This window comes from Sapajus apella, unplaced genomic scaffold, assembly GCF_009761245.1.
Source record: "Sapajus apella isolate SASKATOON/1434 unplaced genomic scaffold, GSC_monkey_1.0 scaffold70, whole genome shotgun sequence".
In the NCBI taxonomy this organism is placed as follows: Eukaryota; Metazoa; Chordata; class Mammalia; order Primates; family Cebidae; genus Sapajus; species Sapajus apella.
This window is the reverse complement of record NW_022437010.1, coordinates 5,211,467-5,237,736: the sequence shown is the minus strand read 5'-3', so window position 1 is coordinate 5,237,736 and position 26,270 is coordinate 5,211,467. Positions and strand designations below refer to the sequence as shown.

General features: G+C 39.1%; 1 protein-coding gene across 3 annotated transcripts in view; it reads right to left on the bottom strand.

Moving 5' to 3' along the window:
* Window positions 1-26,270, bottom strand: part of F13A1 (coagulation factor XIII A chain) — a 164,905-nt gene that overhangs the window by 60,791 nt on the left and 77,844 nt on the right. For all 3 annotated transcript variants that reach the window (XM_032250040.1, XM_032250042.1, XM_032250041.1), the window contains exons 7-8: window positions 13,177-13,351; window positions 10,172-10,310 (exon numbers count right to left, since the gene is read on the bottom strand). In XM_032250040.1, the coding sequence (XP_032105931.1) occupies window positions 10,172-10,310; window positions 13,177-13,351 (314 nt within the window). The remainder of the gene's footprint in view (window positions 1-10,171; window positions 10,311-13,176; window positions 13,352-26,270) is intronic.

Below are 26,270 nucleotides of genomic sequence, written 5' to 3'. Positions count from 1 at the left end.
AATAAAACACAAATTACAAAACAAAACAACAACAACAAAAATTAAAGTAAGAAGTGTTCAGAAAGTAGATAGCACCCCGTCATATACACCACATTTGCCATCATCGGTTAGCAGAAAGCCCTCTCTGAGCACTGGTTGGTTCCCTCTGCTGGGTTCATTTTGAAAATGAAACCCTGCTCCATTTTACCACTCTGGTACAGCAAGCTAGGAATTAATGGCCTGACTGAAAATGAAGAAAACACTGAATTTTGCGAGAATTTGTTTGTATAACTCTAATGTATAAAAAAGTTTCTATCATAAATTCTGGACAAGTGTCTCCATAATTATTGAAGAAGCTTAAAAAAATTCTAACCCATAGGCCCAGTAAGTACCAAAGTTACTGTTTTGCATTATAAGCTATTTATGAATATGATATTCTACAGTTGATGGCTCTTATTTTTATAATGTGTTCCTAGAGGTATTATTAATTACATTACAAAAGGAATTAAATTACATTCAGTATTGCTTAGGTGGTGCATACTTTATTAGTTTCTAATTATTTGAAAACTAGTAACCTTCAGATGGTATATATGATGACTCTTTTAGGCAAAAATTATGATGAACCAGAGCATGACTCCATTGTGATTTGGAGTGTTTTCTACATGGTTTATTAAATGGGTCCCACTTTTTCCCCCCTTTCTGCCTAATTTCCCTAGAAGTAATTACAATGATCTCTGATGTTGTACCCCCAAACTCCCGTTTGTTTACTCTCAAGTAAGACTTGAGTGGAATGAGGGCTTTAGGCACTCTTTGGAGACATTCCAGCAGCAGGAATGGATGAGTGCCTGAGAGAAATGGGAGGAGAATCTAAGGCAGTGATTCCTAACCTTCAAAGAGCAATGCCCCCGTCTCTTTTTGAGCAAATATTTTTAACATCCCTTCATTATGCTGAAACAAAATCCATAGATGGCTTTCTACATACATAGTTTCTAAAAGATCAGTATCATGTCCTATGATGTATGGAAGAAATGGAGAAATAAAAGGATATACGTGCGATAATATGTGTTTCAGTAGATACACATCAGGAAGACTATACTAGATGCCAAAAATATTCTTACAAAATGTAAAGCACCTGAAGGTATGGTAGGCCTCCATTTGGAAGCACTTGTGTAGTGGTTAAGAGTGGGCTGTGGGAAACATTTCCAGAATGGCAGAGTAAGGACCACTGGAAATCTGCTCCTCCATAGAGCAATGAGAACACTTGTAAATATGATCACAATCGACTTTTCCAGAACTCTGGAAGTGAAGCATCGACTTGCAACAATCTAAGGGGCATTTATTCAAGAAAAAAAAAAAAAAAACAGATAAATCTCAGTAAGAAGAGTGACTTTGTGAAGTTTTAATTTGCCTTGTTCTCACCCCTCTTCCACAGCAGTCTTAAAAACCAGTAGCCTCAGTAGCTTTACAGACTTGCAGCCTAGAAACCAATGAAGCAGAGAAAATGAATACTCCAAAAGCTCTTCCCCCTTCCCCCCAAATTGCCACTGTTTAACTTGCCTGGTGGCTCTCTAAAAAACTCCATTCTCAGGGCTTGTTTTTATTTTATCTGATTCACAGCTCATTCTGAATCAGCCCTATTCCTATGATGCATAAAAATAAAAGGGCCAGACACGGTGGCTCCTTCCTGTAATGTCAGCACTTTGGGAGGCTGACTCGGATGGATCACAAGGTCAGGAGATCGAGACCATTCTAGCTAACACGGTGAAACCCTATCTCTACTAAAAATACAAAAAATTAGCCAGGCATGGTGGCATGTGCCGGTAGTCCCAGCTACTTAGGAGGCTGAGGCAGGAGAACCACTTGAACCCGGGAGGCAGAGGTTGTAGTGAGCTGAGATTGTGCCACTGTACTCCAGCCTGGAGACAGAGTAAGACTCCCTCTCAAAATAAATAAATAAATAAGTAAATAAATAAATAGAAGCCAGTGTTTAACATCACAATGTCTGAAGGGGCAATACCATTTGAGACTAAAAAAAGGGCTACCCAAAATACTTAGAAAGAAAAACCAGGGAATAAGATGTCCATAGGAGGCTTGGAAAAACTCTGACATAGATGACCACAAACATGTGCAGGGCTGTGAGCATGCCCAAAACAAAAGCCGCAGGAAGGTCCTAATCTCTCATCTCTGGTTGATCTTGAGGCTCTGTCCACACAGGAAGTGAAGGCTAAAGAAGAATTGTAAACTGCCTGCTCAAGAATTAAAGACTTTCCCCAACAAACACACAAAGCTACTTGGCTAAAGCTGGGAAGTTTTGGGCTCAAGGTGCTTAAGGAAATCTCTGTTCAATTGTTATATGACCCCTGAGCTAACTCAGCTCACTTCAGTGGCCATATATCACAAGGAAAATGAACTTTACAGAATTAGTCCAAGAAGGTCACTGAATAAACCACCACCACCACCAGCAGCAGTAGTAACAACAACAGCAAACATCAACAATAGATGCTAGAGAACAGGAAATCTGATTTTAAGAGTTGCCACATTATACTGTTTTAAATGTCCAGTTTTCAACAAAAACCACAAGACACAGAAAGAAACAGAAAAGTATAGCCCATACAGAGAAAAAAAGCAGCCAAGAGAAGTTGTTATTAAGAAAGCAAAGATACTAGACTTACAAGAAAAAAGATCTTAAATTAGTCATTATAAATATGTTTAAAGAACTGAAGGGAAACCATGAGAATTATGTCTCATCAAACAGAGTATATGATGAAAACACAGATATCACGAAAAGGAGCTAAATAGAAAATCTGGCACTGAAAAGTACAAGAACCAAAATGCAAAATTCACTAGTTTCAACAGTAGACTTAAGCAGGCAGAAAGAAGAATCAATGAACTTGAAGCTAGGCGAATTGTAATCATCCAATTTGAAAAACGGAAGAAAACAAAAACAACCAAAACCCCGGAAAAAGGTGAGATGTTTCTGATGCAGTTGATGAAGTATATTAACATTTTCCTAATAGGAGCCCCAGAAGAAGAGGAAAGAGAGCAAGCAGCAGAAAGAATAGTTGAAGAAACAATAGCCAAACATTTCCCAAATTCAATAAAAGATATTATTATATACATTGAAAAAGTTCAAAAACGCCAAGTAGGATAAACTTGAAGATAGCTACACTTGGACACATCATATCCAAACTGTCAAAAGCTGAAGACAAATAGAGAATCTCTTTTTTGCTTTTTATCTTTTTCAAATCTCACACCTGTGTGAGACAAAAAATCTCTAAGACAGCAAGAAAAAAATGGTTAACCATGTGCAAGAGATCATCAGCAAGGTGATTTAAGTTTTCTCTCTTATTAGCTCTCTTATTTTTTCTCTCTTCTCCATTTCTATTTATACTTCATACATATATAAAAAATTAACTCAAAATGAATCCCAGACCTATATGTAAGATCTAAGACTGTAAAACTCTTAGAACAAAACAGAGAAACAAATCTTAGTGACCTTGGTTCAGGTTATGATTTCTTAGATATAACACCAAATGTATAAGCAACCAAATAAATAATAGAAAAGTTGAATTTTATAAAAATTAATGTCTTTAGTGCTTCAAAGGACACCATTAAGAAAATGAAAAGAGAGCCCAAAGATGATAGAAAAATATTTACAAATCACAGATATGATAGAGAGTTTGTATGCAGAACATGTAAAGAATAATCACAACTCAACAATACAAAAGCAGGTCAATTTAAAAGTAGAACAAAAATTTGAATAACCGTTTGCCAAAGAAGATACACAAATGGCCAAGAAAATCATAAAAAGATGTTCAAAGTCATTGGTCATTAGAGAAATGAAAATTAAACCTACAATAAAATACCACTTCCTACCCACTAGGATGACTATAATAATAATTTTAAAAAACAGAAAAGTTTTTGGCAAGAATATGAAGTTGGGACTTTTGTGTATTGCTTATGGGAATATAAAATGGAGTAGCTACTTTGGAAGACAGTTTGGCAGTTCATCAAAAAAAAAAAAAAAACTTAAACATACAGTTATCACACAACCCAGAAATTCTACTCTAAATATATGCCCATGAGAAATAAAAACATATGTTCATATAAAAACTTTTACCTGAATGCTCATAACAACGTCATTCGGGAAAGCCAAAAGTGGATACAACCCAAATGTACAACTGATGAATGGATAAATAAAATCTGGTTTATCCATACAATGAAATATTGTTCATCAGTAAAAGGGAATGAAGTACTGACACATGCTACAACATGGATGAACCTTGAACATATCACACTAAGTGAAGGAAGCCGGACACAAAAGGTCACATATTACATGATTCCATTTATAGGAAATGATCAGAACAGGCAAATCCATAGAGAGAGAAAGTAGATTAGTGGTTGCCAGAGTTGTAAAAATGGGGAGTGACTGCTAATGGGTATGGCAGAGAAGAGAGAAAATGTTTGGGAATCTGATGATAATGATGGTTGCACAAGACCACAAATATACTGAAAATGGTCTAGTGCTGTGGCTCATGCCTGGGAGGCTGAGGCAGGAGAATCTCCTGAGGCCAGGAGTTCAAGACCAGCCTGGGCAACATAGCAAGCTCTTGTCTCTTACCAAAAAAAAGGCTCCTATGCACTTTGGGAGGCTGAGGTGGGAGAATCTCCTGAGGCCAGGAGTTCAAGAACAGTCTGGGCAACATAGAGAACTCTTGTCTCTTATCCCCCACCCCCAAAAAAAGAAATCAAACATTAACCAGCTATGGTAGTATGCGCCTGTAGTCCCAGCTGCTAGGGAAGCTAAGGTGGGAAGATTGTGTGAGCCTGAGAGGCCGAGACTGCAGAGTCATGATCTTGCCATTGCAATCCAGCTTGGGTGACAGACACGCTGTCTCAAAATAATAACAGTAATACATATATAAAAATATACTAAAAGTTACTGAATTATGTACTTTGAGAGTAAATTTTATAGTATGTGAATTATATCTTAATAAAGATGTTATTTATTGTTATTCATTTATTTTTGAGACCGAGTCTCATTCTGTTACCCAAGCTGGAGGAGGGCAGTGGTGTGATCTTGGCTCACTGCCACCTCTGCCTCCCATGTTCAAGTGATTCTCCTGCCTCAGCCTTCCAAGTAGATGGCATTACAGGCATGCACCACCACATCCAGCTATTTTCTTTTTTTCTTTTTTTTTTTTTGGTATTTTAAGTAGAGACAAGATATCACCATGTTGGCCAGGCTGGTCTCAAACTCCCGATCTCAAGTGATCCTCCCACACTAGCCTCCCAAAATGTTGGGATTCCAAATGTGAGCCACCATGCCTGGCCAATAAGAATGTTATTTTAAAAAGAGTGGGCTCTGGGGTCAGCCTCCTTGGGTTTGTAATTCATGTTCTGCCATTTATTGGCTGGGACCTTGATTAAGTTACTATGCCAATTACCTTAACATGCTGTTAAGAGGTTGAACTAAATTAATACATGTCAGCAGTTAAATCAGGACCCAATGCAAAAAAAAAAAAAAAAGTATTTTGTAAACATGAGTTACAAAATGCCTCCCTGAAGGTGGCAAATAACTTTTTTTCCCAACACTATTGTGTACCTTCAGTGTATATTCTCAGTCCTCTAATGATAAAGCTCATGGTCTAACTCCAGGTGATTTGCCTAAAACTAATTTTGAATGGCCAGAAATATGGTTAACAGGAAAATGTTTGAACATAAACATCTTCAATAACTGTCCACAACTGGCAACTGCAATGCATCATAGGATAATTTTACAAACCCTTAGCATCTTTAAGCAATGTGATCTATATTCAGAATTTTTCTTCTACACTATTTTATTTGGAATTCATTTTTAGATCATTGTGTTTTACAGACAGTGATTAAAATTGAAGATAATTTCACAATATAAAAGTCCAACTAGATGAGTGATAGAGAACATCTAAAATAATGTAAAGGAAGAACAGTCTCAATTTCAAAAATGCTCCTACAATGTATAAAACACTGTATGAGTACTGAGGACATAATGAGAATTAGGTTAGGGCAGTGCCCCAGGTGTGAAAGCTGGTTAATTTCTGCTGGAAAAATGTGCTTTGAAAAAGCTTTGTTTATAGATTAAGACCACCCATTGCTGTATGGAGCTTTTACGCATTAAAATTTTTTTCCAACCAATTACGTTTATTCAGTGCTTGCTCTATGCCCTGCACACTGTTATTTGCTGACAAAACAAAAATATAATCGGTGAAACACTGCTCCCCCTGTGTGTGGGTGCATTCTGATGGGGAAAAGCCAAGAGGAGGACATGAACCCTCACCCAGAATCATCCAATCAGACCACACTGACTCCAGCAAAAGAACACAGGGAGGCATCTTCATTTAGAAGGAGTAAAGCCTTTCATTGAAAAATCATTCATGATCCTAATAAGTGCCACCATCTCTGTCTTTTAAAATTGTTTCCATTTTGACTGTGACCTTTGTATAAAGAGGCGATCAAGCTGAGCTCTTCTAAGGCGAGGCCAAACCATTGCTGTCCCCCTGCCCCTCTGAGTAGCCCTGACTCCCACCTCACTGAGCCCTCATATTTCTATTTGCTGTTTGGACTGCAGCTAAACATTGAGCAAGCATCTTCATTAAACTGTCCACAGTGATTCATAGCGTCTACCCCCAAGAGGTTACACATAATTCAGAACTCATCAGCACACTGGGGACAGGCGGCCGAAATTGCTCCTTCCGTGATCTACTACTTGGCATTTTCCCACTTGGGGTTTTATTTGCTACCCTGGGATCTAATGACTCTGGCCTGCTGTGCCCGCCTGAGGATCCTGAGTCCCCAGCTCTCTTCGGAACAGCTAAGGGGCCTGGACCATGGCCTCTGTTGGCATCAACAGTGGGACCGCCCTATGCAAAACTGCAGCCCCTCTGAGGTGAGGCTGTCTCTTGGAGGGGAACATCCATCATTCAGAGGACCTAAGGTGACAAATCAGGAAGTAGTCTGTCCTTGAGGGTCTGCATAAGGGGAGAAGGGTCACAGCAAGAGACAGAGCCAAACTTGTCACTTCTGGCCCTGGAGTGCGGCAAGCAGAATACACCTCTCACACACTCTTGAGCGCTTCCTCTGAGCCTCCCTACTGTCCGATTCCAGTTTTGGCAGGCTGGTATCTGGCTGAGTCATGGAGAAGAGGACACCCTGAGTCATTGAGACCTAACTGGACAAATTGATCACAAACTGTGGATCCTTGGGACCTGAGTGTTGAAGAGGAAATAGATGGTGAAGGACGAGAGGTCGTTCTCAGATCTCCTTTCCTTAGAGAGGAGAGGGGCCCCAGCCACACCAACCAGGAGCAGGGAAGACAGTTTGGGATGGGTGGGTTTGACCAGAGCCTGCAGAGGGAGGTAAGTGTGAGGCCAATGGCTCCTGAGACCCTTGCTAGGAAATCCATCAGGCCACATGTTGCCAGCCTACACTGTACTGACCTCACAGAGGTCAGCTGACGCCTAGCAAATCATTCCCACCCCCACCTCAGCCTCTGTTTCACCTCCGTGCCCCACCCTCACACTTCTAAACCAGCCCCATTGCTCAGGCAGCCCCCACTTCTTACCAGTGACCAATACTAACTGAATAAGCATCAGGCCTACCTCTATGGTAAGCACTCTCCCTGGATCACCTGATTTAATCGTGATAGCCACCCCATCCGGAAATGGTAACTACTAAGATTACTTTCATTCTACTGATGAGGAAACTGAAGCTCAGAGAGGTGAAGTCATTTTCTCAAAGCCACACAGCAGGTAGCTGCCCAAGCCAAAGCCTGACATAGGGATGTGGCTGTTGTGGTCATGCACTGGCTGACATGTCTGGAACAGCCTGCACCAGCCTCCTCAACCCAGGAGGGTCTCAGTCATACTTTTGTTTTCCTGGACCACCTATAACTTCCAAGTTTCATGGGTGTTTGCACTGGTGAGGTCAAGTTCTGCTTTTTCTTTAAAAATACCCCAAAGTAACAGAAATAGCACAGTCATCTTAGGACACTGGGCATCCCTCTTTTTCTGATAGCTTCGATGTACTTAGGTTGATGGCAACATATTGCCTCCAAGAAATTCCAGCTGTGTGACTAATAATGAAGGCAATAATAGCAGCTAACATTCATTAGGCACCTGTTATGCTCGGCTCTGTGCTGAGTGAAGCAGGGAATATTGTTCTCTCTGCTTTAGAGGATAAAAGAGGTACAGAGAGGTTGTGCCTTGCCCAAGGTCACACAGCTTGGGGAGTCGCAGAGCCAAGCCCTGGCCTTGGATCTCACTGAGCCCTTTAATCCCTGTGCTCCATGGTCCGGGCACATCCTGAGTTGTGCTGGCCTCAGCCCCGCAGTCAGTCAGAGCATTCGATCAGGCATCATTCATCGAAAACCTACTACAAGTCAGGCAAAGGGAGGGAATAGGAATCTTGGGCCATGGTCTACAGTGGAGGGTGGCTGAGGGCCCCAGGCCAGGAAGCACAGTCCCAGGGTGATAGGATATTTGAGTAAGGCACCAAAGGAGCAAATGGTGTAAGGGAAAGGGGAAGGAATTTGGAGCAGAAACCTGAAAGAGGACAGGGTTACCCAAAGCAAGATCTAGCAGCTTCATGATTTCGTATTGATTCTGTTTAGGGTCTGGGGGGTTATTTGTTGGAGTGCCCATGGGGATTTATTTGATGATGGGAGATATTTGAATCAAGGAACTGGGAAGGATAACTTTGGGCTGCATTTAGCTACTAAAGGCATTGTGTACGTGTGTGTACGTGTGTGTGTGTGTAAGGAAGAGATATGGAGAATGCCAAATAACTATCTTTTTGTCATTTTTAACAATCGCGATGAGTTTTGGGGGTGCCTATTTTGATCTGTTTTTGTTATCCCATGTACATGTAGGGCTGCTATATTGTAATGCTGCAGGCTTAAATAATTCTTTGCATTTCTGTTCAGTTTACAGAGACAAGGTTTTGTCTTACACGTACCCTTCAGCTTACTATGGTTCAGCTCATTCCCTTCCAATGAACTGTACTATTTTTAATTCATGGTAGCACTTTGCTACTCATTCAGCAATTTCCTTTTAACATTCCCCAATGAATGTTTGCCCCTACTGCTTCTACAACTGTGACCCATTCCTGTAACATGAGGAAGTTCAGGCACTTCTAACTTTTCATTTTGCTTAAAAAGAACTTATAACTTCCTACCATCCACATTTGGATGCTTTTATAATAGACGTTTTAGCTTTATTATTTGTGTGTGAGACTTATTTTGGGCTTGGAAATTCTACCTAGCTCATTGCCTGACCACAGAGGAAATTATGCCCAAATTTCCTCCCACACAGACCTTGATAAAAATTCTATTTAAACTTAGGATATTTGTTTCCTTTCTTTTTAGTGTATTGATTTGGACTTGGGGATCTCAAGGACAAATGGAATTTCTCTAGGATCGTAAGCTTCCTCTAGCCAGCTTGTGATAAAGCTGCTCAGAGCAGTGAGAGAACCCCACGGTTGGTATTTGGAAACAATTTCAACTTGACTCCCATTTCTATATCTCAATGAAAGGTGACAATATAATCAAGGAGAATCTCATCTTTACGTTCAAAAAGCAATCCTATTTTGATGAAGTTATTTAAAAGATTGTGGTTAAGGGTCAGAAGCACCAGATGTATGACCTTGAGCAAGCCTTTTTGGGCCTCAGCTTCCTCATCTGTAAATGGGGATATTAATAACATCCACCTGATAAAACTAGAAAGGATTGGATAAGATCATGCATACACAAAGACTAATGCATAGTAAGTGCTTAATAAATGTGAGCTATGTTACTCCTAGGGCACTGACCCAGAGAACGCTTGGCTCCAACACTTCTGCTATTAACTGTAATATTAATATATCGAGGTGGATAGGAACTAGTATAGACATATGCAGTAGCTAAAATCATGACCTTTTTTTGTTGCTTGCTATTATAAGGAATGATTGATTTTTATCACTAGGAAACCAAACTGTCTCTTCAGTAACATTTCTAATTCATTTGCTAAAACATTCTTTGGCAATCAGACTTTTCTGCCTATGCTATTGAAAGGTCCTCAGAATAGAACAGAAAGAAACATCAGATCGAGTCTATCTTGTGGTAAATGTGTAACATTACTATAATGTGATATCAGGCAATGTCACTGTCAATCACACTTACCACACGGAATCCTTGGTGAGGGTGGAATTCACGCTCCCATCTTCTTCCAGGAAGATGTCCATTTGCAAATTGGCATCATTATCGTGGGCCGAGAAATAATTGGTAATAACTCTTGCTGGTATTCCAAGACATCGTAAAACTACAGGAAAGGATAGGCCATAGCTAAACACATCACCAGCATTTAATAAACACAGAGTGATTAAACCTGCTCTCGTACGGGACTTTCTTCATGACCAACATGAAAAGCCCGTTGAACATGTCCTCAAATGTTCCATGCTGGAAAAGGGGGTGATGGAGAGAAGTCTTGCTGTGTGATCCTTCAGAACTGTAGCTGGCGTCAAATGAAGCCAGCTAGAGTAGAAACCCAACAGGATTCTAATTGTTTTGTTTCTAAGCATATGATCATCAATGTAGTATTATTTTAGTCTGGTGAATGGGACTATGCTCCTGAAAATACAATTTCACAAACCCACTAATAGGAAGTTAGGAATTTACAGAGCAGGTCCTTGATGGAGTTTGCTCACCTGGCCAGAATTTGCTCTTGTGACATGCATTGGAGGGTGACACTACACATTCATTTTAATTGTTAGGTAATAAATTACTTGGATACCTTTCTTGCCATATGTACCTATTGATTAAACTTAATCCAAATGCCCTCCCTGGCTCCCAGGACGCCAGACATCAGGGCTCATTGAAAATAATTCAGCTGACAATTTTAAGATTAATGACTTGGCTTGCCTTTTTATTTTCTCCTTCAGAATAGTTCAGCATTTTTAACCAAAGACTACCCACCTCCTTCAACAGAACAACCTTGGAAGTCCAAACTGGGGTCTGGTAGAGACTCAAGGGTCCCCCTCCTTAAAGGACTTGATCTTAATGCCCCAAACAGCAGGGGCAGCTGCCACGGGCCTCCCATTCCTGTCTTCCTCTGTTGATTTGCAGCCCTATTCACCCGGGGTCTTGCCAATAAAACGATTGCCACTTTCATTCTGTTCCTACTGAACATTAATTCACATTATCCAGAACACGTCTTGGTCAAGAGCCTGCCTTACTCATCATTTCAAGAAAGTGAGCCTTGACATTACGGCACCTGTTTCTCCCTCCCCATTTCCATCTTCAGGTTTACTCTCACTGTTTCCCCACAGTGTGTTTCTGCCTTTTTCTTAATTTACCACCAAAGTTTGCTTTCCAGCATAGATTGGATAACCTTTTTATGCCAAAGACATGAATGGAATTAAGGTGTTCACTATGTTTTTTTAAAGAGAATTTCACACTTGTTGCCCAGGCTGGAGAGCAATGGTGTGATCTCGGCTCACTGCAACTTCCATCTCAAGTGATTCTCCTGCTTCAGTCTCCTGAGTAGCTGGGATTACAGGTGCCAGCCACCACACCTGGCTAATTTTTTATTTTTATTTTTTAGTAGAGACAGGGTTTCACCATGTTGGTCAGGCTAGTCTCGAACTCTTGACTTCACATTATCCACCTGCCTCAGCCTCCCAATAGTGCTCAAGAATGATGTGGAGAAGAGAGGAAGAAATACAAAAGATAAAAGCTCAAGTAGGGATCTTGTCTTCGTGGAAGGCGAATTCAAAACTCATGCTGGGATTGCTGGCATGAGCCACTGCACCTGGCCAGCATTCACTATTTTATCTGACTGTGAGCATGAAGGAATTACACTGGACAGTGAAACTGTAGGCATGGGGAGGACTTGGGTCTTTTCTGTCTTCCTAAAATAATTTTACAAGAGTGGTTGTTGCCTCTGTTGGGCATCTTCTACCTAGTCTTGACTTAGGAGCCTTGAGGGAGGGGGACAAACTTCAACCTTTAACTTACTATGAAGTACAGGCGTCTGTCTGGAACTTCAGAGACCAGTGCTTCTAGAGGACTACACTTTTGATTTTTATTGCTCCCAAGAAATATATATTCCTTCTGCCCTGGGCTATATTAAAATGGCTAAGAAAATAGTCTTATCCCGTTTGATACTACGGGAAAACAAACAAACAAACAAAAATCTCAAGACTCTTTTTTTTTTACTTAGACTGTTGTGACTTTGAGGTAAAACAACTAGGTTTTGTAATCATTTTTTAAAATGGCTTCCCTCCAGCCTCCAGCCCCTCCCTTTGTTTTTGATTTAAAAAATGTTAACTAGGTAAAACATTCTTTATTAATGAGCAGGCAGAAAGGACACCCCAACTTGAGCTTAATGTTTCTCTAAGGCTGTAGAAATGTCTTGTGAATGAAAATCATTACCAATGATGAAGACATACTGAAACAAATGTATTTTTAAAAATATTCACTGAATTAATTGTGATATTGTTTGGATCTAGAGAGGCAAATGCCACTTTGAAAAATGATGCATGACACTGGAGAGAATAATTCTGTTCTCATACGCTTTCCTCTACAGATTGGATGTTGGATGGATTAAAAGCCAGAGGGGAAACTGGAGAGGGAAATACTGTTCATTATGTTCTGATCTCTAATTGCTCAGGAGCATTGAGACACGTGTAAAAATGAATACGAGACCACCTGCTATAATGCCTTCCATAACTGGGATAAAAATTTAGTGCATATGTTTATGAAATTCTCAATAATAAATATATACGCATATTTATACAGCTTCTCAGTAACAAATAAGCAGTATATATCTTTCCTTATTTATTATTTTAGTTTTTACTGTTTTAGTTTTTTAAAATGTGCTGGCTGAAAAGAAAACAGCATTTTCCCCTATATTCTTACTGTAACCCTCTATTTCTTCAGGAATTAAATGGTGGATTACACAGGAAATAGTCTATCATTCCTTCTAAAAAGATTCTGCAGTCAAAGAGAAACCATGAGCATATTTGGCCCACTACAATTTAATTATGCATTGCCTACATCCCAGAGTACTCACGCATGAATTCCATAGTGCCAACAGAGGCTGCTATGTCTGTCTTAGGTTATAGATAAAATGTCTTAAAGTGAAATTTCCTTGACATTAAAAAGAAATTACTCAATGGGATACTTACATGTGTTAAAGACACCAGCAAAAACCCAGCATTGGCCATATCGGACTGGATTCTCAGAGCTCCGGTATTCCAATAGAATGTCAACACTTCCAGTCCAGGCTGATGGGGGGACGCCATAGGCATAGACATTGTCCCAGGATCCAACGACGACACCTTCATCATCTTTGGCATTCACCTAAATGAGCCCATGAGAAGTGAGAAGGAAGAAAGTTCATTTAAGTTTGTCCACTCCAGACTACGCATGGCACAAGCTGTGGCTTCCAGTGCCTTCTATAAGTTCTGCCCAGTGAAAAGAGTTCCTCTTCTGTTCTACTTACCGTTATATTGTCAGGGAAAATGATGCAAAAAAACTAAGTGTACAAGAGGAGACCACATAACGAAGACTGCCTGTTTAATAGCATATTATTATAGCGAGGCAAAGTTGAACAGCAGATAGGAGGAGTTCTGACAGCTACCTGATTGGAAGAAGACATACATAGAACACTTGGCTTGGGCTAGAATAGTGCTCAAGAATGTGTGGAGAAGAGAGGAAGAAATACAAATGACAAAAGCTCAAGTAGGGCTCTTGTCTTCGTGGAAGGAGAATTCAAAACTCACAAATGAGAAATGAGTGGTCTAATGGATTTTGACTTTCATTTTGAGTGGTAGACTCTAATGAATTGAAAAGTTAACAGATTTCATGGAATTATTAAGAGTTAAGAAAATAGATTCCTATGGGACGCTTACAGAGGTTTTCTGTTTTTGTTTCTTTCTTTCTTTTTTTTTTTTTTTTTGAGATAAGATCTCAATCTGTCATGCAGGCTGGAATACAGTAGCATGATCATGGCTCACTGCAGCCTCGAACTCTCAGGCTCAAGCAATCCTCCCACTTCAGCCTCCAGAGTAACTAGGACTACAAGTGCATGCTCAACTAATTAAAAAAAAAAATTGTTTTTGTAGAGCTAGGGTCTCCCTATGTTGCCCAGGGTGGTCTTGAACTTTTGGGCTCAAGTGATTCTTTTGCCTTAGCCTCCCAAAGAGTTGAAATTACAGGTATGAGTCACCATGCCTGGCCCAGAGTTTTTTTTTTTTCTTTTGTAAAATTCACTTAAATATTCTCTTTATGATTGTTTAAACTGATTAGCTTTATAGTTTTGTTAGAAGGCATTTCTATTTCCATAAAGAGCCTGGGATATTATGGTTTATATATGGGAAGAGACTTAAGCAGAAAAAGACAATCTTGAATATCTGGAAAAAACTTACTACATCTTCAGACTACACGCATCTGGTAGCAGCAGACCTAAAGTGCGGGAGCAAAGCCCTTTGGTGTTTAGATGATAAAACAAAGGCCAAGAGGTAATAAAGCTGAGACATCTTGCCAGTTTTTTTCTGGGCACTGCTGAATCTACCTCTCTTGGTGTAACGTTGATCATGTTTAATTACAGTCAGAAGAGTCTAGGTAGGGAGACCAGAAGCTTTTCCCAAAACTAGTGCCGCTTCAACAGTGTTTACATTGACATTACAATGGTGTAGAGCCTTGCTACTTGAGGCATTCATGGATCAGCAGTATCAGCATTCCCTGGGAGCTAGTAAGAAATGCAGAATCTCAAGCCCCTCCCAGAACTCCTGAATAAGAATTTGCATTTTAACAAGATCACTGGGTGATTTGTGGGCACATTACTTTAGAAGCACAGGTCTGAGTTATAATGCAAAGACATTAGTAAGCAGTGTAAAACATTGAAGCATGTGTGTTTTGATTATGAAAATCATAGAAGAGACATTAAATCATGGTGAGCTTTTATGTGTTTGCTGCCTCACCAACTAACAGCTCAGCCTCGTCACCTGCCTAGACCCCTCTTTTTGGCTTGCTGTGTCTAGTTGTAGAGAAGTCTGTCTTCCCCACTGGTTTATCAGAACAAATAAAAAAAAAATTGAGAACAAATAAAAAAAATCCCTGTCTTTCTGAATTTAACCAAACATTAGCAAAGACTAGGTGTTCAGCAGTTGTTCAATAATCACTTGCATAGTCAACAAGCATACAGAAATTGTACATTTGAGTAAGAATAAGACCTTCTGGCTGGAGAGAGATGGATAAGAAATCAATCAAGTAGATGTAAAGATTACTGGTATTAAGACAGAAAAATATACAGGTAGAGTGACAACCTGAGGAAGGGAGTTATAAGTCAGGTTGAAGGCTGGGTGGTGGTGATGTTGGGGGGCCTAATAGAGGAGATGACATGCAAGCTGTCCAGAAAAGGTCATCTACATAGTGGAAATAGTTTTAATAAATGCTTAGTGTCATGAAACAATATGGCAGGTTCTGGGACCTGCCACAAGGACCTGCCACTCCGCATGGGTATTATGTAAGTAGGATGAAATAAAAAATACTAGAAGAAAACATTCAAGATGTGCAAGTATCTTTTACTACGAATGACAAGCCCTTCACCAAAATGTGAGATTCACTCTGGCATTGAGTGGCATTTCCCAAGGAGGGTCCTTCTGGGGAGTGTTGTCTAGAAGACAGCTATTCAATTTGGTTTAAACATGCTATTTTCCCCCTTTGACTCTGTATCCAGTCAGGTTAAAGTGAAGAAGAACTTTAGTAGCCACACAGTTAATTTGTTCAATGTAGGAAAAAAATGAACTCTTTGGGGGTCTCTAAAAGACCTTGTTCGACTAATTGCAAACTCATGCCTTTGATATACATTTTGACTTTAGCTTATAGATTCATGAAATGACTGGAGTGCAACAGGCTTTAGCCAAACATTCTGGCTATATTAAAGTTCAGTACTTCTCTTTGCAGTTGGAGTGATTGTTTAAAAATCTGTATCCATTATCAGGAAGATTGAAAAATGTGTTGGTAGGCTATGATGTGCGTTGGTATTTGTGGGTAGGTAGGTTTAGCTCTGAACTCACATTATCATTCTCTTATCACCGAGACACAAAATAGTCTCTGTGAATTTCAAAGGTAAAGGCTCCTAAACTGTGGTCCTGATAACTGATTTTCAAACAGATAGCCATTAATTAGAAGGGCTATTTATAGCATAGGGCTGAACTCAATCAGCTAAGGGGAAGAGTAAGGAAAAAAAAGGCTCTGTCCTCTACAGACCTTTCCATTGTTAATGCTGAGCTGTTTCACTGTAGCCAGATAAATCACACCTCTCATTTATTAGCATTTGGCCAAATTAGCTACTATTTTCTAATTAGAACATTGATTTCTGTGGGGCTCAGACCCTGAAAAAGATAAGTTTCTAGTGAAAGACGTAAAGGCTTAAAAATAATATTATTATTAACAACAAGATACGTTTGGGGGACACTTCAAGGATGCGTTTGTCCTTTTTCATGCCACAGCGGGCTGTTTCAACACCCTATCATGAACTCAGGGTTTGACCAGTGGCAGCATAAAGTGTCTTGGTCTTGGGTCACTGGTGGTCAAGTAAGCAATACAAGTCCAGGACCATGCACAGGAGGCATTATTCAACTTCGTTAAGGCTGCACTAAATTGCCCTCCCATAATACCTGCAAAATTGGAAAGAATTTTAAAAACCCTTGAAAGTCACTATCAGTGACCTCAGAGGCATAATATAATGCAATAAACTTCAAAACATGGTGCCAAGAAAAGATGAGGATTGTGGAGTGAAGCAGCAGGAAAGCAACATGGCTCAGCTCCTAACCCTAACCATCCTACTGGCTAGTCAACAAAAACCTGAGATGTCTAATTTATATTTCAAAATCTAGAAAGTGACAAATGGAATTAAAATGCCGATCTTTTTGGCTGGGCATGGTGGCTCACTTCTGTAATCCCCGTAATTTGGGAGGATGATGCGGGTGAATCACCTGAGGTTGCAAGTTTGAGACCAGCTTGGCCAACATGGTGAAACCCCATCTCTACTAAACATACAAAAACCAGCTGGGCCTGGTGGCACATGCCTGTAGTCCCAGCTACTCCGGTGGTGAGACAGGAGAATTGTTTGGACCCAGGAGGCAGAGGTTGTAGTGAGCTGAGATTGCACCACTGCACTGCACTCCAGCCTGGGCAACAGAGCAAGATCCTGACTCAAAAAAAAAAACAACAAAAAAAATCTGATCTTTTTATTGTTCTGAACAGAGTGGTGGAAACACCTGCTGTGGAGAAATGAGTGTAAAAGGGTCTGCATCTTAAAAGAGATAGAGATTCTGGGACACAATTGGGAAATAATACAAGCTGAGAGTATCCCCCAATGGAACTGAGGTATAGCTGTAGGTAGGCAAAGTGAGTTCTGGAATGACAGATTTAGCAAAATCCTAAGAGAAGGAGCAGAGCCTGAGTATGCTTATAAAGATTGTTCATCTCCTTAAACTGCATTCCTTACTCCAATCTCTTCTAGAGCATTGAAGGGTAGATAGAATGTGGTACATTAGCCTCAAATTGTATAGTTCAGAGGAGAGATCAAAGTAATCTTAGATTGAGAAAAGAGAATTTCATTTATTACAGCAAACATAACATCTAGAGACAAGAGTGATACAAATATGAGCATAAATAAAGGGAAAAGAAACTGCATGCAGAGGAAGAGACAGAGAGAGAGATATCATGAAAAAATATACATAGAAGAAAAGAAAACTAAGAAGCATAAGTCATTTCCTCACAACCTTTTAGATCCCAGACCAAAGGCAACAAATTGAAGACCAAATCATACCATTACAGAACTAATAGTAAATTATAAACAGCAAGAAACAGAATATATACTATTAAAAATTAATGACATAGAAAAAAACTTGAGATAATCAAATAAAATACTAATTAAAAAAAACAAAGTGACAAATTATTCAGAGAGATGCTAATAGTTCCATAGTTATGGAAAACAAAGATGATGCAACGTAAGGATAATTAGTGTCCTGAAAATAGAAAACCCAAGGATTTGGATCTTATGGTGGATGGGAAGAAGGACTAGATTGCAGCTCTGCACAGAGGAGCATGTGGAGGCTCACACTGTGAATTTTAGCTCCAGGTCAGCTACAAGAACAAACCAGCAATCCTGAGAGGACCCACCGACCTCTGAAGGAAGCAGACCCTTCCTGCAAGACACAGCAGGACCTAGGAGACCACCCCAAAATGCAGTGAATGCCCCACTATGGAAGTGGGAAAGGTAGACCCTCCTCTCCTGAACACACATCCCCACTGAGAAGCTGAAGTTCTGTTTGTGGGAGAAGTTTTCAACTTCTGCTGGAGCTGAGTCAGTTTGGAGAGCTGAGGGAAATACGAGGGAAGAGGAAGCAGCAGAAAGGCCCTGGGAACTTACTGGGTCCCCTAGCAGGACATTCCTGTCTGGCGCCATAGAGATCCATCAGAAGGGTGGACAGAGGAGCAGAGGGTAAAACTCCACATGGAGAAGGAAATCTCTAGCTGAACTTTGTAACAATTTGAATGGGATGAGAAGCCTCCTGGCTGGAGCTTGGGGGAGGGTGCAAATCCAATGTGCAGACTCCACAGGTGGTGCAAGAACCAAGCCCTTTTCTTTTACAGCTGGGAGGTGGGTAGCCTGGGGCAGGTTTTCAAGCCTATCTTGCCCTCTGCCTGGAAATGAACTCAGGGCTGTTGAGGAGTGCACAGTGGGAGTGAGACAAGCCCTTTGGTTTGCATGAGAGTTGGATGAGGCCTGTGACTGCCACCTTTCCCCGACTACCCTGACAACCTGCATGACTCAGCAGAGGCAGCCATAATCCTCCTAGGTACACAACTCCAGTGACCTGGAAATCTCACCCCCATCCCACACAGCAATTGCAGCAAGGCCTTCCCAAGGAGAATCTGAGCTCAGACATGCCTAGCCCTGCCCCCAATTGATGATCCTTCCTACTTACCCTGGTAGTGGAAGACAAAGGGCATATAATCTTGGGAGTTCTGGGGCCCCACCCACCACTGGTTCCTCCCCATACTACCACAGCTGATGCTCTCTGGAAAGCGCCAACTCCTAGCAGGAGGCCAACCGGCACAAAAATAGAGCATTAAACCACCAAAGCTAAGAACCCTAACAGAGTCCATTGCACCCCACTGGAGCCCAGCCACCTCCATTGGAACAGGCACTGGTATCCATCCCTGATAACCTGCTTCACATCACAGGACTCTGTGCAGACAACCCCCAGTACCAGCCCAGAGCTGGGTAGATGCACTGGGTGGCTAGACTCAGAAGACAGACAGTCACTGCAATTTGACTCACAGGAAGCCACATCCATAGGAGAAAGGGGAGAGTACTACCTCAAGAGAATACCCATGGGACAAAGTAAACTGAATAACAGCCATCAGCCTCGGACCCTCCCTCTGACAGAGCCTATCCAAATGACAAGGAACCAGAAAATGAACTCTGGTAATATGACAAAACAAAGCTCTTCGACACCCCCAAAAATCACGCTAGTTCAAGAGCAGTGGATCCAAATCAAGAAGAAATCGCTGATTTACCTGAAAAAGAATTAAGAAGGTTGGTTATTAAGCTAATCAGGCAGTGACCAGAGAAAAGCAAAGCCCAGTGCAAGGAAATAAAAACAATGATACAGGAAGTGAAGGGAGAAATATTCAAGGAAATAGATAGCTTAAAGAAAACACCAGCAAAAATTCAGGAAACTTTGGACACACTTTTAGAAATGCAAAATGCTCCGGAAAGCCTCAGCAATAGAATTGAACAATACGAATAAATGAATTCAGAGCTTGAAGACAAGGTCTTCAAATTAACCCAATCCAACAAAGACAAAGAAAAGGGAACAAGAAAATATGAACAAATCCTCTAAGAAGTCTGGGATTATGTTAAACTACCAAACCTAAGAATAATTGGTGTTCCTGAGGAAGAAGAGAATTCTAAAAGGTTGGAAAACATATTTGGGTGGATAATTGAGGAAAACTTCCCTGGCCATGCTAGAGGCCTAGACAGCCAAATACAATTAGCACAAATGCCACCAAGGAAATTCACCACAAAAAGTTCTTTGCCTAGGCACATTGTCATTAGGTTATCCAAAGTGAAGATGAAGGAAAGAATCTTAAAAACTGTGAGACTAGAAGCACCAGGTAATGTATAAGGGAAAACCTATCAGATTAACAGCAGATTTCTCAGCAGAAACGCTACAAGGCAGAAGGAATTGGGACTCTATCTTCAGCCTCCTCAAACAAAAGAATTATCAGCCAAGAATTTTGTAACCAGTGAAACTAAACATCATATATGAAGGAAAGATGTAGTCTTTTTCAGACAAATGCTGAGAGAATTCACCATTACCAAGTCACCACTACAAGAAGTGCCAAAAGGAGCTCTAAATCTTGAAACAAATCCTGAAAACACATCGAAACAGAACCTCTTTAAAGCATAAATCACACAGGACCTATAAAGCAAAAATACAAATTAAAAAGCAAAAACAGAAAACAACAACAAAAAAAACAAAGTACGCAGGCAACAAAGAGCATGATGAATGCAATAGTACCTCACATTTCAATACTAACATTGAATGTAAATGGCCTAAATGCTCCACTTAAAAGATACAGAGCTGAAGGATGGATAAGAACCTGCCAATCAACTATCTGCTGCCTTCAGGAGACTCACCTAACACATAAGAACTCATATAAACTTAAAGCAAAAATGTAGAAAAGGCATTTCATGCAAATGGACACCAAAAGCAAGCAGAAGTAGCTATTCTTATATCAGACAAAACAAACTTTAAAGAAACAGTGGTTAAAAGAGACAAAGAGGGACATTATATTATGGTAAAAGGCCTTGTCCAACAAGAAAATATCACAATCCTAAACAAATATGCACCGAACACTGGAGCTCCCAAGTTTATAAAACAATTACTAATAAACCTAAGAAATAAGATAGACAGTAATATAATAATAGTGGGGGACTTCAATATTCCACTGACAGCACTAGACAGGTCATCAAGACAGAAAGTCAACAAAGAAACAGTGGATTTAAACAATACCTTGGAACAAATGGACTTAACAGATATGTAAAGAACATTTCATCCAACAACTGCCGAATACAGATTCTATTCAACAGTGCATGAAGCTTTCTCCAAGATAGACCATATGATAGGCCACAAAACGAGCCTCAATAAATTTAAGAAAATTGAAATTATATCAAGTACTCTCTCAGACTACAGTGAAATAAAACTGGAAATCAACTCCAAAAGGAACCTTCAAAACCACACAAATACATAGAAATTAAGTAACCTTCTTCTGAATGAGCATCGAGCCAAAATCAGGATGGAAATTTAAAAACTATTTGAACTGAATGACAATAATGACACAACCTGTCAAAACCTCTGGGATACAGCAAAGGTGGTGCTAAGAGGAAAGTTCAAAGCCCTAAAGGCCTACATCAAAAAGACTGAAAGAGCACAAACTGACATCGAAAGATTACAACTCCAGGAACTAGAGAAACAAAAACATACCAAACCCTAACTCAGCAGAAGAAAACCAAGATCAGAGCAGAACGAAATGAAATTGAAACAAAATACAAAAGATAAATGAAACAAAAAGCTGGTTCTTTGAAAAGATGAATTAAATTTATAGACCATTAACAAGATTAACCAAGAAAAGGAGAAAATCCAAATAGCCTCACTAAAAAACGAAATAGGAGATATTACAACTGACACCACTGAAATACAAAAGATCATTCAGGCTACTATGACCACCTTTGCACACATAAACTAGAAAACCTAGAAGAGATGGATAAATTCCTGGAAAAATACAACCCTCCTAGCTTAAATCAGGAAGAATTAGATATCCTGAACAGACCAATAACAAGCAGCGGCATTGAACTGGTAATTAAAAAATTACCAAGGTCCAGGACCAGACAGATTCACAGAAGAATTTTACCTGCTATAAAGGAAGAATTGGTACCAATCCTTTTGACGCTATTTCACAAGACAGAGAAAGGAAGAAACTTCCCAAATTCATTCTATGAAGCCAGCAGCACCCTAATACCAAAACCAGGAAAGAACATAACCAAAAAAGAAAACTACGGACCAATAACCTTGATGAACATAGATGCTAAAATATTTAACAAAATACTAGCTAACCAAATCCAGCAACATATCAAAAAGATAATCCACCATAATCAAGTGGATTTCATGCCAGGGATGTGGACAAGGTTTAACATACACAAGTCAATAAATGTGATACACCATATCAACAGAATTAAAACCAAAAATCACACGATCATCTCAATAGATTCAGAAAAAGCATTCAACAAATTCCAACATTGCTTATGATTAAAACTCTCAGCAAAATCAGCATACAAGGGACATAGCTTAATGTAATAAAAGCCATCTATGACAAACCCAAAGCCAACATGATGCTGAATAAGGAAATATTGAAAGCATTCTCTCTGAGAACTGGAACAAGACATGGTTTCCCACTCTCACCACTCCTCTTCCACATAGTACTGGAAGTCCTAGCCATAGCAATAAGACAAGAGAAAGAAATAAAAGGCATCCAAATCCGGAAAGAAGAAGTCAAACTGTCACTTTTTGCTGACAATATGATTGTTTGCCTTGAAAACCCCAAGGACTCCTGCAGAAAGCTCCTAGAACTGATAGAAAGAATCCAGCAAAATTCCCAGATACAAAATTAATGTACACGAATTGTTAGTTCTTCTGTACACCAACAGTGACCAAGTGGAGAATCAAATCAAGCACTCAACCTTTTACAATAGCTGTAAAAAAAAAGAGCGAGAGAGATAAAACTTAAAAATATACCTAACCAAAGAGGTGAAAGAACTCTACAAGGAAAATTACAAAACACTGCTGAAACAAATCATAGATGACACAAACAAATGGAAACACATCCCATGCTCATGGATGGGTAGACTCAATATTGTGAAAATAACCATACTTCCAAAAGCAATCTACAAATTCAGTGTAATTCCCATCAAAATATCACCATCATTCTTCACAGAATTAGAAAAAATAATTCTAAAATTCATATTGAACCAAAAAAGAGCCTGCATAGTCAAAGCAAGACTAAACAAAAAGAACAAATCTGGAGGCATCACACTGCTTGATTTCAAACTATGCTACAAGGTCATAGTCACCAAAACAGCATGGTACTGGTATAAAAATAGGCACATAGACCACTGGAACATAATAGATAAGCCAGAGCTAAACTCAAATACTTAGAACCAACTGATCTTCAACAAAGCAAATAAAAACATAAGGTGGGGAAAGGACATCCTTTTCAACAAATGATTCTGGGATAATTGACTAGCCACATGTAGAAGAATGAAACTGGATCCTCATCTCTCATCTTATACAAAAATCAACTCAACTTAAACATACGACCTGAAACTATAAAAATTCTAGAAGATAACATTGGAAAAACCCTTCTAGACATTGGCTTAGGCAAGGATTTCATGACCAAGAACCCAAAAGCAAATGTAATAAAACAAAGATAAATGGCTTGGACTTAGTTAAACTAAAGAGCTTTTGCCTGGCAAAAGGAACCGTTAGCAGAGTAAACAGACAATGCACAGAGTGGGAAAAAAATCCTTACAATCTATACATCTGACAAAGGACTAATATCCAGAATCTACAACAAACTCAAACAAATCAGTAAGAAAAAGACAAACAATTCCATCAAAAAGTGGGCTAAAGGACATCAATAGACAATTCTCAAAAGAAGATATACAAATGGTTAACAAACATATGAAAAAATGCTCAATATCACTAGTGATAAGGGAAATGCAAATCTAAACCACAATGTGTCCACCTGATTCCTGCAAGAATGGCTGTAATCAAAAAATAAAAACAGAAAAAACCCAATAGATGTTGGCATGGATGCAGTGATCAGGGGACACTTCTACATTGCTGGTGGGAATGTAAACTAGTACAGATTGTTTGGAAAACAGTGTGGAGATTCCTTAAAGAACTAAAAGTATAACTATCATTTGATCCAGCAATCCCACTATTAAGTATCTACCCAGAGGAAAATAAGTCATTATTTGAAAAATGTAATTGCACACGCATGTTTATTGCAACACAATTCACAATAGCAAAAACATAGAACCAAGCCAATGTCCATCAATCAATGAGTGGATAAAGAAACTGTGATATATATATGTGTGTGTGTGTGTGTGTGTGTGTGTGTGTGTGTGTGTGAGATGGAATACTACGTAGCCATAAAAAGGAGTAAATTAACATCATTTGTAGTGAGCTGGATGAGATTGGAGACTATTATCTTAAGTGAAGTAGCTCAAGAATGGAAAACCAAGCATTGTATGTTCTCACTGATATGTGGAATCTAAGCTTTGAGGACACAAAGGCGTAAGAATGATACAATGAACTTTGGGGACTGGTGGGGAAGAATGGAAGGGAGGTGAGGGAGAAAAGACTACAAATAGGATGGGGTGTATATGGCTCAAGTGATGGATGCACCAAAATCTCATGAATTACCGCTAAAGAACTTACTCATGTAACCCAGCACACCTGTACCCTGATAACTTATGGAAAAATATAAAATAAATAAATAAATAATAGGGAACTCAACAAATGAAACAGGAAATATATATATGATGCAAGAACATTTTACTTAACTGGGGAAAATTGAATATATACATTGAAAGAATAATCTGTGCTTTAGGGCAATTTGATGAAGATTGCCCATTGCCTAGGAATTTTAATTAATTTGAACATTAAGGTAAAGAAATAATTGTGCAGTTATCTAGACCTAAGATGCAAATTAGCATTAGCATTAACAAGTAAAGGAATGAGAATGCCTTTGGACTTCACCACAGTACTATTCAGTGGCAGGACACTGTTAATTGTTATTTACATAGCCCTGAGAAGGAGAAAGGTAGACCCAAGAACATTATGCACAGCTAAGATGGTGTGCAAGTAGAATGGGGACCAGCAGACATTTTCAAACATGAAGGACTTCAGAGAATACAGTACTTGTCATAACCAAACTGTTAACAGTTGAAAAGTGATATCAAAGTAATTAGGGACTGAATCAAACAAAGAACCCAGGAACAGAGACTCTGTGATAAAAGATTCAGTGGTGAGAAAAATATAAACAGGTTAAGCATCTTAGAGATTTATAGTTACAGATGAATTTTAAAACTGATAATGTAAAAACAGTAATCATCCTACAAAAAAAATTAGACATGATAGGAGAAAGAGTAGAGGAAGAGTGAAAATGCTAATGGTTTAGCGTGTTGGTCTTTCAGTTAACGGATACCATGTAATGTTAAAGTATAATTTAAAAGTACGTAATTCCTTTATTCTTTTAATAGATTTTGTAATTTTTAATAACTTTCAGGAGACCTGTTAAAAATGATATCTCTTGTAGTGAAGAACTATTTATTTGAAGTTTAACAATTTCTTCTGTTGCAATTTAGTTTCTTTCCTATTAAAGTAAAATGGAATAAAACTTAAAATTAAATAGAATTTGGGTACAATTATATGTAATACTTTTAAATTAAGTAGCATGACATCGTTTGGCATAAATACAAACAGATCAATGGAACACAACAGAGACCACAGAAATAGACTCACACAAATACAATTAATTTGTGATTAAGTTGCAAAGGAAATTTTATGGATAAAGGAAAATCATTTTAACAAATGGGGTGGCATCAATTGGATATTCATATGCAAAAATATGAGCTTTGATTCATACCTTGTACCATATGTAAAACTTAAAATGAATCTTAGACCTAAATATAAAACCTAGGGTTATAAAACTTCTAAAAGGAAGCATAGGAGAAAATTGTGTGATCTTAGGTTAGGCAGGTTCCTTAGATAGAATATGAAAAGCATGATCCATAAAAAAATTATAAATTGGACTTCATAAAAATTAAGAGCTTTTGTTCTTTGAAAGACCCTGTGAAGAAAATGAAAAAATAAAACCAGGGTGGAAGAATAAATTTGTAAATCCTTTATCTGATTAAAAAAACTTGTATCCAGAATATGTAAAGAACACTTGAAACTCAGCAGTAAGAACACAAGCACAACCTTAAAGCAAGAGAAAAATATTTGAACAGATATTCCATCAAAGAAAGTACACAGGTGGCCAATCACAACAAAAGATGCTCAGTACCATCAGCCATTGAGGAAATACAAATCAAAACCACAGCAGGATAACATTGCATATCTATTAAAAA